This window comes from Mesocricetus auratus, unplaced genomic scaffold (assembly GCF_017639785.1).
Source record: "Mesocricetus auratus isolate SY011 unplaced genomic scaffold, BCM_Maur_2.0 Super-Scaffold_100676, whole genome shotgun sequence".
Classification (NCBI taxonomy): Eukaryota; Metazoa; Chordata; class Mammalia; order Rodentia; family Cricetidae; genus Mesocricetus; species Mesocricetus auratus.
The window spans coordinates 161,129,718-161,144,021 of record NW_024429266.1 but is presented as its reverse complement, the minus strand read 5'-3'; the positions used below and the strand labels follow the sequence as shown (position 1 = coordinate 161,144,021).

Genomic DNA, 14,304 nt, shown 5'->3' with positions numbered 1-14,304 from the left:
AATATAATGTACCAGGTGTGGTAACCCACTTACCTAGTAAAGTAAGCCCACTATTGCATTGCTGGTGATATAAAAGTATGTGGTCCACTCCTGGACACAATGCTTAAGAGCTGACAATGAATGAATAACTGAGGCGTGTTGCAGGGTGGTCTCAGGCTGGCCTCAACCTTCTCATACTCTTGCCTCTACCCCTGAAGTGTGAATGTGCACCACCACATCTGACTTGGTTTAAATATTTACTGTAGTTTTTATTGTTTTCATGTATAGTCATATTTGTTCATCGTGAAGCCAGCAGCTGCCTCACATCTGCTTAGTACACCTTGATTGGATCATTTCTTTGAATTTATTGCCATGTTACTTTTTTCCTTATGGGACTGAGAGGACTAGGTTATAAAGCCACCGCCACTGTACAGCATAGGTTGTAGTACGCAGACTAGTTAGGTTGTGTAAATGACTTGTGATGCTCATTCAACAATGAATTGCTTAACACATTAATATTCACTTCTGGGTTTACTCAGATTCCCCAATATTCTCTCTAGAGTAGGTTTGATCATAATGTATAACTTGGAAGATATTGTCTCTCCAAGCCATCCATCACTTGATAAAGTTATTGTACATTTGGGAGATAATAGGTATTACTTGTATCTGTATTGTATTGATGAATGTATTACCCCCAAATCAGACATTGCAAGTGTAAGTACTGTCTTTTTTGTTTTGGAAAAGGATCTGGGAGTGGCTTACCTTCAAGTTCTAAATGTGTCAGTTGCTGCTTCCTTCCTCATTTGAAGGCTTGGTAGGGCTGAATAAAGTGTAATGTTACTGAAGACCTTGGGCACTTGATGGCTGTTGGCAGGTATAGGTCTTAGTTGCTCACCACATGAGCCTGTTAGTAGGGTTTGTGAGGGTCTTTGTGGTATGGCTGCCTCGCTGCTTCAGAGTCCTAATCAGTCATCCCTGTTCCTGTTTTATGAAAATGCATGGATGCTGGGCCCAACCTGAACAACATGAGTAGGATCCACAAATCACACCTGTTGTGCAGTTATTGTCTGAGTTAATAGTTGTCATACTATTATGTTAAGATTTCCAAGAGAGACCTCACTCAACAGAGGCTGGGCAGTGGTGGCACACATCTTTAATCCCAGGGGATCTCAGAGAAGGCCAGTCTGTTCTACAGAGTTTCAGGACAACCAAAGCTATACAGAGAAACCCTGGAGAGAGACAGGGATAGAAGACATTTGATTTGTGATAATGATCCCTTTTCCCATTTGCTCCACTCATGGCACAGAAAATAGATGTGTTCCAAGAACATGAATTTGGTGATCTTTTTCTGGGAAAACCACGGTAGATTCCCCTGTTTTGCTCCACTAACTCTTGTTTCTACACGAGTGGGTCCAGCACAGCAGAAGCAAATGCACAGCATTTGTAAGAGTTTTTTCTCAAGATGACCGAGAAGGTGTTTGCTTAATAACAGCCCTTTTGAAAAGGATAGTTGATTCTGACAGAGTTGGTAACTTCAGTCACATTCCTGGAGCCTTAAATCCAGCAACAAACCTGTTTTAAATTAGGGGCTAGCAAAAGTCCAGCTCAAAACTTAATACAATAGCCCCTTCTTGTCTTTAAGGGATATGTTCCAATTCCTCCTCACTCTCCCCCAACTTGTGTGGTACCAAACCTCATCATATATACAACATTTTTTTATCCATTCAGTTATGTATATATACTTAGTATGAAGTTTAGTTTTTAAGTTAGGCTTAATAAAATTAATAATAATGCAAATTACAACAGTAGTAAAAGTTACTTGTGAATTATTTTTGAAACTTCCTATGTAGTGTTTTTGGATTATGGCTAACTAAAACATTAGAAACAAAACTTGGGCTAAGGAGAAGACTACTACATAGTATAATGGGCCTTTTATTTGTTTGATTGTTTTTGTTTTGCTCTTTTTTTTCCTTTTGAGACAGGGTCTCACTTTGCATATTCCTGGCTGACTTGGAACTCAGAGTTCCTCTTCCCCTCCCGAGTGTTGGACAGGTTCTCTCACTGTGCAGTTAGCTTCCCAAGCACTTTGATTTGATTTCAGTTGTGTACCATCACATCTGGCCTGTGATCGGATTTATTTTCAGGGGCAGTTATTTTAGGATAGAAGTAAATCAAATCGTATTCAGCTTGCCTGTTAAGGTGTGTTTGTTTCCTGTGTTTGCCTCATGAGTTTGTGCCTCATTTTAAAATCATCAGCCTCTCAGTCAGAATTAGAAATAGGAGTGTGAGTCATTGTGTTTTTAGAAAATCCTTTGATACCTGGTACAGTGAAGAAAGCATGACAGACATTTTAGCCTCAGAACATTCTAGGTTGCTTCTATACTGAACTGGGAAAGTTTTTACGAGTTAGTCCTGTACTTGCCCATTAAGAATGTGCAGGCACATCAGTGCTCAGACTCAGATTCTTGAGAACAGAAGCGTATTCATTTGTGATGGGTTCTTAGTATGAACTGATGGTGACTTTAAAACCACTGAAAAGAGTATTCACTGTGCCCCAGTCACTTTAACGGGCAATTTTCTACCTCTGGCATTGTTCCTTAATGATGCTATATATTACCCTGGAGCTCTGAAATGTATAAATTCATTATTCTGTTTAGTTAATGCAACCTTAAAGACACCTGGAACTTTTGTTAATACTATACATAAAATAAAAGAGGGTTACATCAACATATATCTTAGAAGTCCATCTAACAGCCGGTAAGGCTGAGGTATGTTTCATTGCTCAGTTTGCATCTCATGTAAGGATCATGCAGGTGACTAGCTCTAAAATTAAACTTGTTCCCACAGATCCAAGCTCCATTTTATGTAATTTGTAGAAACATGCTTTTATCACCTACCAACCAAAATACCTCCCATTCTGATCAACAGCATTTTTAATTGCTGATTCAATTCTCAAATGCTAAAAATACCACGATTCATCATCGGGCACCAAGAATCTCAGAATCTATCACACATCTCCCAGCTTTGCGTTATTTTTCGCATTCGTCTTGGTTTTGATTTCTAGGTCTTTGTCAGCACTACTTTAGTATAGGACACTAAGTCTTGCATTTAGATGCAAGGATTTGAATCTGCTTCCTTGCATCCTGAGACATCTCTCCTTTGTCTCACTTGCTGGTCGTCTCCACTGACAGTGTAGTAGTTAGCTCCTGCTCTTATTTCCCCCCCTTGCCAGCCATGTCAGGAGGGAAGGAGTTACTGAGGCCCGTTGAAGATCTTGATCTAGGTGATTGAGGTCTTGAGTGGTCTTCATAAGGAAATTTTCAGGGTAACTCATCTTTCTCTACAAGGGAAGTAGGTGGGGTAATGGCAAACCCCCCTTCCCCCAATAATCATCAGTTTGGGTTTCCTTGAAAACACTGCCTTCATGTTTGTTTTTACACCTTTACTTCTTCCTTCTGTCTTTCCACTTCCTGCTGCCTCTATTGATCTTCTCATAATCACTAAAAAACATAGACTCATTCATCAGCTGTATATGCCAGACTGGCCTCATGCCTGTGACTCAGTCTCCTCAGTGGTAGGATGACAGCTGTGTAGTAAACATTGAATTAGTGAAGACTAGTCTTTCATAATTGGAATATTTTTCCTATAGCACCAACCCTCTTGTCTGAAACTTGAGGAAAACAGTTGGTTTTATTAAAGTTTTTGATAATGCTTTGTGAACATCATGTAAAAGTGTGTAGGAAAATTCTTTGCTTCATTTGTTTCAGCATTGTACTGTTAACTCTGCTGGAAGAGTAATGTAGGATACGTATGTTTTCCTTTTTAACCACTGGAAAACGAAGGCTGAGGGACTAGTTTCTAGTTAAGACTCATCTGATGGAAAACGGTAACTATTGTTGTTCCCACTAGAACACTGACAGCCAAAATTGATGGGTGGCCTTCTGTAATCCGAGTATGCCAGCATAGTATGTGAGACACTGCCCCCCAAAAGCAAAAGAACTACACCAAACAGATTGCTGTCCTTTTGCATTTTATTGTCAGGTATTGAATCCATTGTTCAGGTCACTGAACCCCTTTGGATTTTGATTTTTGTCATCTGAAGAGCTAGCTGTCTCTTGCTATCTTTTCTGTCTTTGTCAGCTAATATATATTTGACTTTTTTCAAAACCTGTATATAAAATATACAGATTTTCATCTTAGGTAGTTGCTTAATTTTCAAGTATGGCTGATATTAGTAGATCTTGTAAAATTGTAATGCTCAAAGTTATGCTGTTTTTTAGTTTTCTTACATTCTGTACTAAATTAGTCAAGTGTCTCTTAAAAAAAAGAAACTCTGTTTTCTGAGTACTTCAGTTAAATTCTCTAGGTATAAAATTCAGTAGGCTTCTGGTTTACTTTTAACCTACAAAAAGCCTGATGTAGTGGTGCATGTCTGTAATCTCAGTCCTAGGAGGCAGACAAGAGGATCCAGAGGGAATGCTGGTCAACCAGTGTAGCAAAATCAGTAAGAGAGCCTGCCTGTGTCAGAAAATAAGGTGGAGAGCAATAGAATATGACCTGCCTCATACAAATGCACACGAGTGTGTGTGTGTGTGAGTGATTTAATTGAAACATAAAGGTAGAAGCAGCACTGTAATTCTCATCACCAGCTTTTAATGTTAAACTGGTGGTCTTGATCTTCACAAGTTCTGTACTGTTTCTGTGTAACTCAGAAACAACAGTAGCTATCGGATGATTGCAGATTAAAGCCAGATTGAAGCTGCCTATGGAGACAGGAGGATGAGGTGTTCAGGACTGGTCTGGGCTACATGAGGCCAAGTCTTCAAAACTAAAACCCTACTGGAAAGTGCTACCATACACCCAGGTGAATGGCGCAAATGAAAACGGCTGCTAGTGTTGCTGATGGAGAACCATCACAGTATTCAGGCTTTGCTGAGTGTGTGAAATGGCATAATCGTGTTGAAAAGAAAAATTGTCAGCTTCTCAAAAAAACTGGATGTAGACTTGCCATAGATCTCTAGCTAAGAGAAATGAAACCATATGTCCACACAAAAATGTATAGTTGGTGCTCATTTCAGCTTTCTTCATTTTAGTGGAAACAGAAAAGGCATAAATGTCTATCAAAGGAGATTGGTAAACAACGGACACACACATGGGTGAAGCCTAGAGCCAAGCTCAGTGCAAGTAGGTGTGTGCTGTGTCATTCCATGAACATCAAACTAAAGGAAAGGTGGGTCTGGGCCTTATGGCAGAAAACATATGTATTATCATGGAACTGAGAGAGGAGTACAAAAGATGGGAGGTGGTAATCACTCTGCTGTGTGCCTGTGGTACAACTTCTTAGACTGTGTGTACATTTACAACATAAAGGGCTAGTTGGCATGATGAAGCACACCTGTACTCTCAGCCAGTAGGAGGAAGACCCTAAGAGCTCATGGCATTCCTGGGCAACATAGAAAGATTTCCTTTCTCAGCCTGGCAGTAGGCTCCCTTTTTAAGGGAGGCCAAGGCAGGCAGATCTCTGAGTTTGAGGACAGCCAGGGTTGTTTACACAGAGAAACCCTGTCTCTGAAAACAACAACCATACCTCTCTTAAAAACAAAACTGAAAATGGTGACCAAGTCCAGCAAACTACAGCACCAACTAACTGTCTTTTGCCCTCTTGTCTGCTTTTGAGTGTGGGTAGCTGTTTAGGGAATGCGCAGTTTCAAAGCTATTGATACCCTTTAGCCTGAGCTGTAGACAGACTGAAGAGAGGACCCTGAGTTCTCTTGTTTCTTTCACAACAGGCTGTTTGCTTTTCTAGGCACATGAACTAAGTCTTGTTTTTTGAGTCCTTATTCCTGAGGGAAAAGCTCCACTTTCTGAGTTTTTTTTTTCTCTTCCTATACCCAAGATCTAGAAAGCAATTTATATTTTTTAGAGAGTACTTCATATAACTGAAATCTACCCTTAGGTCTTTCCTACCCTTAGCTATATATTGTTCGATGATCGACATATTGCCTGTGGTAGTCATTCAAATTCAAGCTCCTTGTTAGACACACAAGCATCAGGTTTTTTCTGGTCAAGCTCATCTACCTGGAGGGTACCACAGCTTTCTTACTACTTCTGTTGGTGGTCTTTGAATGTATTTAGATCCAATTACCATTTGGTATTTATTAACTTGTAGGCTTTGGAACACATTATGAAGGATGGGGTTTGTCAAAAAGGACACAAGGCAAAAGCTGGAACAGTTATAGGGAAGAAACGTGATTATAACGTGAGATTAAAAACCAATAAAACTTTGTACCTTGTGTGATAAACAGATTTATGTTAGGAAGTAATAAAATAAGTATATGGGAAAGAAAGGAGCCAGGTCTAGAGGTGTATGCCTGTAATTCCAGCATTCTTGAGACTGAGGAAGATTCCCAAATCCCAAGTCATCTGGGTTTATGTAGTAATTTGAGGGAATTTGGATACTTGACTAGTTGTACAAACTTTGAGAAGAAACAGCATATTTGTAAAATCCGGAATTTCTCCACCAAAGATGCATCAAGTGCTCTTAACCACCGAGCTACCTCTTCAGCTCCAGAAGTGGTATTTCTAGAAAGCAACTCTACAAGTGTCATGGTCATAAGACTTATGAAGCTACCACAGGCAGGCAGAGGGGAAGAAGTGAAAGCAAAAATTCGACGCAAGGGCTTCATCTGGACCCCCAAACAGGAAAAAGGGTCTGAGTGAGGAGAATGGAGAGGTTTAATATTTTAGCAGAAAGGTAACTGGAAGTTATATAAGAAGGTGAGAGAGTTCTTTTCATATAGACATTTTCTTCAGTCATTTGTGGAGTATGAAGAATCCAAAGCTTGCTAGACACTTGATCAAAAATGAAAATGGAGTTGCTTTGATGATAGAATCAGGTACTTGATTAGAAATGTTGTATCTGTATGGTTACAGTCATGTATGCAATATAAGATCATCCCAGTTTATCCAAATATCCCTTTGTATATATGTGAAGGGTTTAGTTAACATTGTGCAATTTGAGATCTTGCTTGTGGTATACGAATCCCACTTGAAGCCAGAGCACTTGTGATGGCGTGGTTTCTCTAGTTTTATTTAAGTAAGCAGATTTGCTCACTTTGCCAGAGAAACAGAAAACTTTCTAAAGGACTTGAGCTTTTGTCCCTCTCTGCCTTAGTTACTTAAAAACTACTACTACTGTAGAACAGATTGCGCATGGCTTCTCTGGTGAGATAGGTGGGAAAGTGGAGGATTAGAGTTTGTACTTCACCTAGTATAAAACTGCATTAGAAGTACTTGAATACCACTGTAATTTTTTGTTCTGTTTTTTGAGATAGGATTTCTCTGTGGCTTTGGAGGCTGTACTGGAACTAGCTATTGTAGACCAGGCTGGTCTTGAACTCACAGAGGTCCTCCTGCCTCTGCCTCCCGAGTGCTGGGATTAAAGGTGTACCACCGAATTTTTGGCCTCCCTTTTTAAAAATAGTGTGCAGTTACCTTTTTGTTTGTTTGCTTGGTTTTATTTATTTATTTTTTGTTATTTTTTTCCTTTAAGGTTTTCAAAACAGGATCTATCTGGAACTCACTTTGTAGACCAGGCTGTCCGCAAACTCAAGGAGATCTGCCTGCCTCTGCTTCCTGAATCTTGAAAGCAAAGGTGTGCACCACCACTGCCTGGCTTCCTTCTTACCTTTCACTTGCATCTGCTCATTTTCCTTCTCAAACTAGTGTGATTTAGTGGAAAAGCATAAACTTGAGTTAAAATCTACTTGGCCCCACAATTTTTTGGTTTTTGGTTCCTTTGCTCACTTCAGAATCTGAGAATCTGAGTCACTGTAGAAAGTTCTGCACTATACAGACTTCCTTGTGGAATGCAACTTTTGTTTTTTTGAGACCGGGTTTCTCTGTAACAGCCCTGGCTGTCCTGGAACTCACTTTGTAGATCAGGCTGGCCTCGAACTCCTCACAGAGATGACCTGCTTCTGCCTCCTGAGTGCTGGGATTAAAGGCATGTACCACCACTGCCTGGCTTGGAATGCACTTTGCATCGAGAACACAGTGTCCTAGGCAGGCTTTCTGCTAAGGAATAGCAACATAGAAGATGAGTTCTATATATATACACAGATGGCCTTAAGGATGTCTGCTGTGAGACCCAAACAGTTAAGTATGTCATTATAGTGCAGAGCTATGTTCCAAGCTGATGTGGCATCTGCTTCTGTACTACTTTCTAGAGGGCATACACCTATTCCTGAAGTAAGCACTGAGCTCCTGTCAGGAAAACATTTCAAAGCAGGTTTGGCAGTGTAATGAATGCAAAATTGAAAAGGTTGGTATGGCCTTATATCTATTCATAATCTAGTAGAGAAACAAAAATAAAGTAGTAAATTATGATGAGAAACATTACAGCAGGTATATGCCAGGGTGGATGAAGCTTCCTAAAACCTCACTACCTATTATTTGCCAGAGAGCTGAGGAAACAAGTGGCCTTGAGCTTGGGTGTGTCTCAAGCTAAGGGATAGAAGGTAAGCAAACAGATGGTGGAAGATACTTTCCAAAAAAAAACACAAAGTCCAGTGTAGTTTGACCTCATGTGAATGAGCAATCTGGGATAAGGCAGTGTGGGGAGAGTTTAACAAACCTTCAAGAGTGCCACGTACAGGAGTTAAGATTCTCTTCTGTAAGCATCCAATTGTACCTGAGGTTTCTGGGCACTGTGTTAATTACCAGTGATGTAGAAACTACCATAGCATAAATTACTTTTCTCACAGCTGCTGTTGTACTTAAGTTTAGGTGTAATTTTAAGAGTTAGAGTTTAGGGAAATGTCTAAAAAATACCATAAATCCAATTCAGCGAGTCTTAACCATAAGCTGCAGAAAGTAGTTGGGTAATTATTAGACCTGTAATTGACTAATAGCCTTTTATATTTGTTCGAAGAATTATAGATTTCTTTGTTTTATAATTATTTTAGTGAAATGAACTATAATTTCAAAACTGTTAGATTTTAAGTAGGGTCTTTGACAGCTATGAAGTATTTGCACAGCATTTGAATTGCTTTAATGTGTTGATTCTTGGAGGGAGACTTGATTTATCAAGTTTATTTGCATCTGAAACTGTATTAGCCTGGAGAATGGTTGTCCTAGTGGTCTATAAGGAGGTTTTGTTTGCTTTTTGAAAGGTGATGATTCTGGTCATATCCAACATGTTATAGCTGACTGTAAAAGCAGACTAAATAAGTTGCTGACAATGTAATCTACAAACAGCCTGTACCTCAAGAGCAAGCACTTGCTTAGATATGTTTATTAAATATTGAATGCAAGTATCTGAGCTAAAGGAACCTTAGTGATCATTTACCCTGCCTCAATGTTTTCATCATTGAGGGAACAGAAGTTTGGCCAGATGATGTAACTTACCCAAAATCACAGTACACTGCATCAGAGAGTGGGCCTTTGCTGCTGCAGCCTTTCCTCTGTTGGATCTGGGCAGGTGGGAAGTGAGCCTGTTCTCTGTTCGTCCAGTCTAGGAGATGCAGTTTGGGCTGTCATTGGAGTACTTGGCCACGATCTGGCACCACCCAGACTGAAAATGCCAGAGAACTCCATTCATCTTCAGAGAAAGGTTCTAGGTGGCTAGCAAGATGGCTCAGTGGGTAAGGACACTTGCCACCAAGCCTGACAACCTGAGGTCAATTCCCAGGATTCGAGTGGTGGGAAAAGACACCCAGTTCCCTCCAGCTGTCCTCTGACCTCCACATACACACCACGACACAAACCATAAAAACACATGAAAGTAATTTTTAAAAGTATTTTTAAAATATCTTAGGAAACATTCTTCTACACAAGACATTCTTTTTTTAATATGTATTTTGTCCATGGACTTTTTTTTTTTTTTGAGACAGGGTTTCTCTGGGATAGCCCTGGCTGTCCTGTAACTCACTCTGTAGACCAGGCTAGCCACCTGCCTCTACCGCCCTTACTCTTTAAAATTATTAAGAGCCCCCAAGGAGCTTTTACTTGTCTTGGTTATATTAATATATAAATTTTCATATCAGAGTTTATTACATTGGTGCTTTTTTGCTTGTTTTGAGAAAAGAGTCTGTATATAGCCTTGGATGTCCTGGAACTTAGAGTTCTTCCTGCCTCTGCTTCCCTAGTGCTGGGACGCCCAGCCACACTCTGTTCCACCACACTTCCCATATTACCTGTAAGACAGCAGGAGAAATGCATGGTTGAGAAGTGTGTAACTCAGTGGTTGGAGCGCTTCACCACCACCCAGCTTGTGCTGTGCTGTTTTTAGGTGGGGCATATCCATGTTTTTGAATCAGGGTCAAAAAATCAGTGCTTCTCACAGGGATACCTTACTATGGGAGAGCTTTCTGTTTTCATTTTCCTTAGGTCATGAAATTGCTCCTTAACACCAGAAAATACTGGGGTGGGAATTGGCAGGGGTTGGGGGTTAGCTTGTAGCAAATATTTGAACTAAAGAAACTAATAAATTGTCACTGTGGAGGGTTTGGATGGGGAAGAGTTGAGTGGTGGGTTGCATATAAGGTAACTGTCATGGAGCCATGCATACAACATTTAGAACACAACAGTTATTTTCAAATAACACAGTGCTTTTAGAAGTTGGGTCAATTTTCATGGTTAATAATTGAATACGGTGCTAATTAGTCTTAATTCCTTTTGGCTCGTACAACATAGCACATCGCTGTCTGCCCACATACTGTTGTGCTTGTTCTAGGATGAATGGGCCATCATTTATTCTCTGCATATATGGATTTTGCCCTGTCCTTAATGAAGGTTGTTGCCTGTGCTGAAGAATTAAAATATATTTGCTGAGGTGTTAGTGCCTAACATTGGCACAAGTCTTTATAGACATCTTACCTGTTTGTTGACTGCAGCATGTGAGTAGTGCAGCAGGCTAGCTTTGTCAGGAGTCCTGCATCCTAGATAAGCCAGAGAGCTACCGTAGGGAGCTGGAGGCTCTGCTGTTAGGTGCTCTTCCCACAGCCAGGCTTTCATAGGTGGTTTGAGATGCAGGAGCTCTCTTTCTCTGTCTTCATTAGCGTACATGCCTTGTACCAGAACAGACACTTTCCTTTTTGATTTTTTTTTTGTTTTGTTTTTTGTTTTTGTTTTTTTTTTTTTTTTTTTTTTTTGTTTTTCGAGACAGGGTTTCTCTGTGGCTTTGGAGGCTGTCCTGGAACTCGCTCTGTAGACCAGGCTGGCCTTGAACTCACAGAGATCCACCTGCCTCTGCCTCCCGAGTGCTGGGATTAAAGGCGTGTGCCACCAACGCCCGGCTCAGAACAGACACTTTCTGATCCATGGTATTTACATCTCTACCTACAACCCTACCCTCACCCATCTCTGCCTGACAAGTGTCATTGCTGACAACCTGTAGTCCCTTTGTCTTTGCAGCCCTGATTTGTAGGAGTGGCTGACCTGACTGAAAGTCAGCAGAGTGGAGACCAAATCATGCTCTCATATCCTCCTTTGCCTTTACCTGTAGTGTGGATATTTGCTCTCTCTCCTCTCTCTCTGCCCCCACCCCCCAAAACAGGGGTTCTCTGTCTAGCCCTGGCTATCCTGGAACTCACTCAGTAGACCAGACTGACCTTGAACGCATAAATCCTTCTGCCTCTGCCTCCTGATTGCTGGGATTAAGGTGTGTGACACCATTGCTCTTTTTACCTGGCATTGAGGTGTAGTGTAGCTTGGTAAAAGATACCACAAAGCTTTACTGGGGCTCTTGCATGAGGCCGCTGGGCATCTTTGGTCCTGTCTGTATAAAGTGCTTCAGGTACTGTCTCTTGATCTTGGGTACAGCTTGTTTGCATTGGGCTTAATTGAAAGAACCCTCAGATCATCATGGTACTTCTCTGTACATACCAAGGCCTTGTGTAGCTCGGGTCAGCCTCAAATTCATTAGGTTTAACAGCAGTGCCTAGGGATTGAACCCAGGGCTTTGTGTATGCAGGGAAAACACACTACACTCCAGAACTGAAATTCTTTTGACACACGAGTGTGGTTAAAAGCTTGTTATAATAATCCCTGTAAACAGCTGGTTTTCATTTCCTTGGTGTCTGTGAAATGCTTTCATGCTGTGTTTGTATTTGCAGCTGTATTCTCTGAAGGAACATTTTAGGTAGGGCTGCTTCATTGTTAAAACTGGCAGCACCTTGTCTGAATGTTCTGGAGGCAAGGACTTAGTATCTAGAGCAGTGGTTCTTAACTTGTGGGGTTGAATGACCCTTTCACAAGGGTCATTTTTTACATTACATTATTTTTACATTACGATTCATAATAGTAATAAAATTACAGTTATAAAGTAGCAACAAAATAATTTTTATGACTGGGGGTTACCACAACATGAATTGTGTTAAGGGTCACAGCAGTAGGAAGGTTGAAAACCACTGATAAAGATCTTGTGACATAATCCTTCCCTTAGAGAAATGTACTTTCAGGTAAATAGTTTCCTGCTCAAGGTCATTGTTGCTGGAGGCTGAGAGCAGACTTTCTCTGAGATTGTGCCTTTACTAGAATAGATAACATCTATCTCCTACATCATGTCTTTTCAAGCGCTATCCCCGTTTACCTTGTTTGCTTAACAGTCCCGCATGAGGAATAGCCAAACTATGTGAGAAAGCAGGACTGGTGGTCCAGGTCCTCTCCTTGAGACTTTTGCTCTGGTCAACTCTACTGTGTTATAGCATTCAGTCCCTTCACTTTGCTAAGAACTCATTGAATGTTCTCATTAGGGTTTGGTGCATTGATTCTTCTTGAATGTCTAGCTAGGAAATTTTTATTTGTATTATAGGAGTCCTGTCTCATCTAAGTTTTAGTAGTCAGTCATGGTCAATAACATTTCATCTCAGTCATCTCTGACTGATCATCCCCTTGCCTGGTATTCCTATGCTTTATGGGCCACTTGCCTTGTAATAACGTGGGTACCACTTCACTTATGAGATCTGTTATGTGGCTGCAGAGGAGGGTTTGCTGTATATAGAAACGTTGGCTAGCATTGGGTCTGTGAATAGTCCTGCATTGTGAAAGTGTTTGGCACTACTTAGAAGCTACATACAACCGTGATGAGGGACCCTGTGTCAGCTGGAGATTGGTACAGACATAACGTTATGACACAGTCAATGTATCTCTTGTCTCAGGTTTTTTTTTTTTTCAGTGACTTCATCCCTTTGGGAATGTGTGAACCACAGTTACCTTTTATTGCCCTGTATGTGTTGTCCATGCCAATCACAGCTGCAGGGGAGCAGGCCCAGTTGGAATAATTAGATTGAGGAGTGAATGTCACACTTCTAATTTCATTCTCTTTTTTAAGGGATTACCAGTGTCCCTTTAATAAAACAAGATTAGCCCTCTGCAGCGGACATATTTGAAAGCTGTCCGTATAAGAATGACAGCTCAAAAGAAGTGTTTTTAGCACTCTTACAACTTGTTGGATGATTGCAAGGGCTGTGTGCATATGTACAGCAAGTGCATTTGATGTCTTCTTTTGAAGGCTATGCATACAACATTGAAGCAATATGGGATGATGGACAGTTGCCATGATAAAATTGGTGAAGTACTCACACGGTGCTTACGCTGTATCTTGTGTTGTGTGTTCTAGGAAACCTCGCATCAATTCCCAGCTGGTGGCACAGCAGGTGGCACAGCAGTATGCCACTCCACCCCCCCCTAAGAAGGAGAAGAAGGAGAAGGTGGAAAAGCCCGACAAAGAGAAGCCTGAGAAAGACAAGGACATCAGCCCCAGTGTCACTAAGAAAAACACCAACAAGAAAACAAAGTAAGTTTCTGGACACTAAATACAACATGTTAATTTGCACTTGGATCAGAGATTTTAAATGATGACTTATTTTTATTTTTCTGGATCTTTGTTTTGCCCCTTAGACCAAAGTCTGATATTCTAAAAGACCCTCCTAGTGAAGCTAACAGTATACAGTCTGCTAATGCTACAACAAAGACCAGCGAAACGAATCACACCTCAAGGTACTATGAAACTGTAGTGAAATACTAAGTTGTTTATTTAATCATAATCAAAAGCTCAGGGTTACTTAGAGATTTTAGGCTGAGGGAGGTGGAGTGAGGAGCTATAGAAGTAAGGCTGCTGACCTTCCTATAGACCATCTTGGCCAGAACAGAAGTCGTTTGTCACCTGGGATTAAAAGTTCTGCTAGCTGGTGGTTGTTTATTTCTCTTATTATAAAAATGGTCAACACACCTACAGCTAATGGGCACCAATGTTCCTGTGTTGGCAGCTTAGGTCCATGGGCACAAGCTTGGGGGGGGGGCTTGTGTTGATGCTGTCACTTC

At 40.8% G+C, this 14,304-nt stretch overlaps 1 protein-coding gene across 1 annotated transcript in view; it reads left to right on the top strand.

The window, feature by feature from the left end:
* The window catches only part of LOC101823191 (RING1 and YY1 binding protein), a 48,691-nt gene that overhangs the window by 30,465 nt on the left and 3,922 nt on the right, over positions 1-14,304 (top strand). Inside the window, exons 3-4 of the mRNA XM_040737590.1 lie at positions 13,601-13,777; positions 13,882-13,980. Of these exons, the coding sequence (XP_040593524.1) occupies positions 13,601-13,777; positions 13,882-13,980 (276 nt within the window). The remainder of the gene's footprint in view (positions 1-13,600; positions 13,778-13,881; positions 13,981-14,304) is intronic.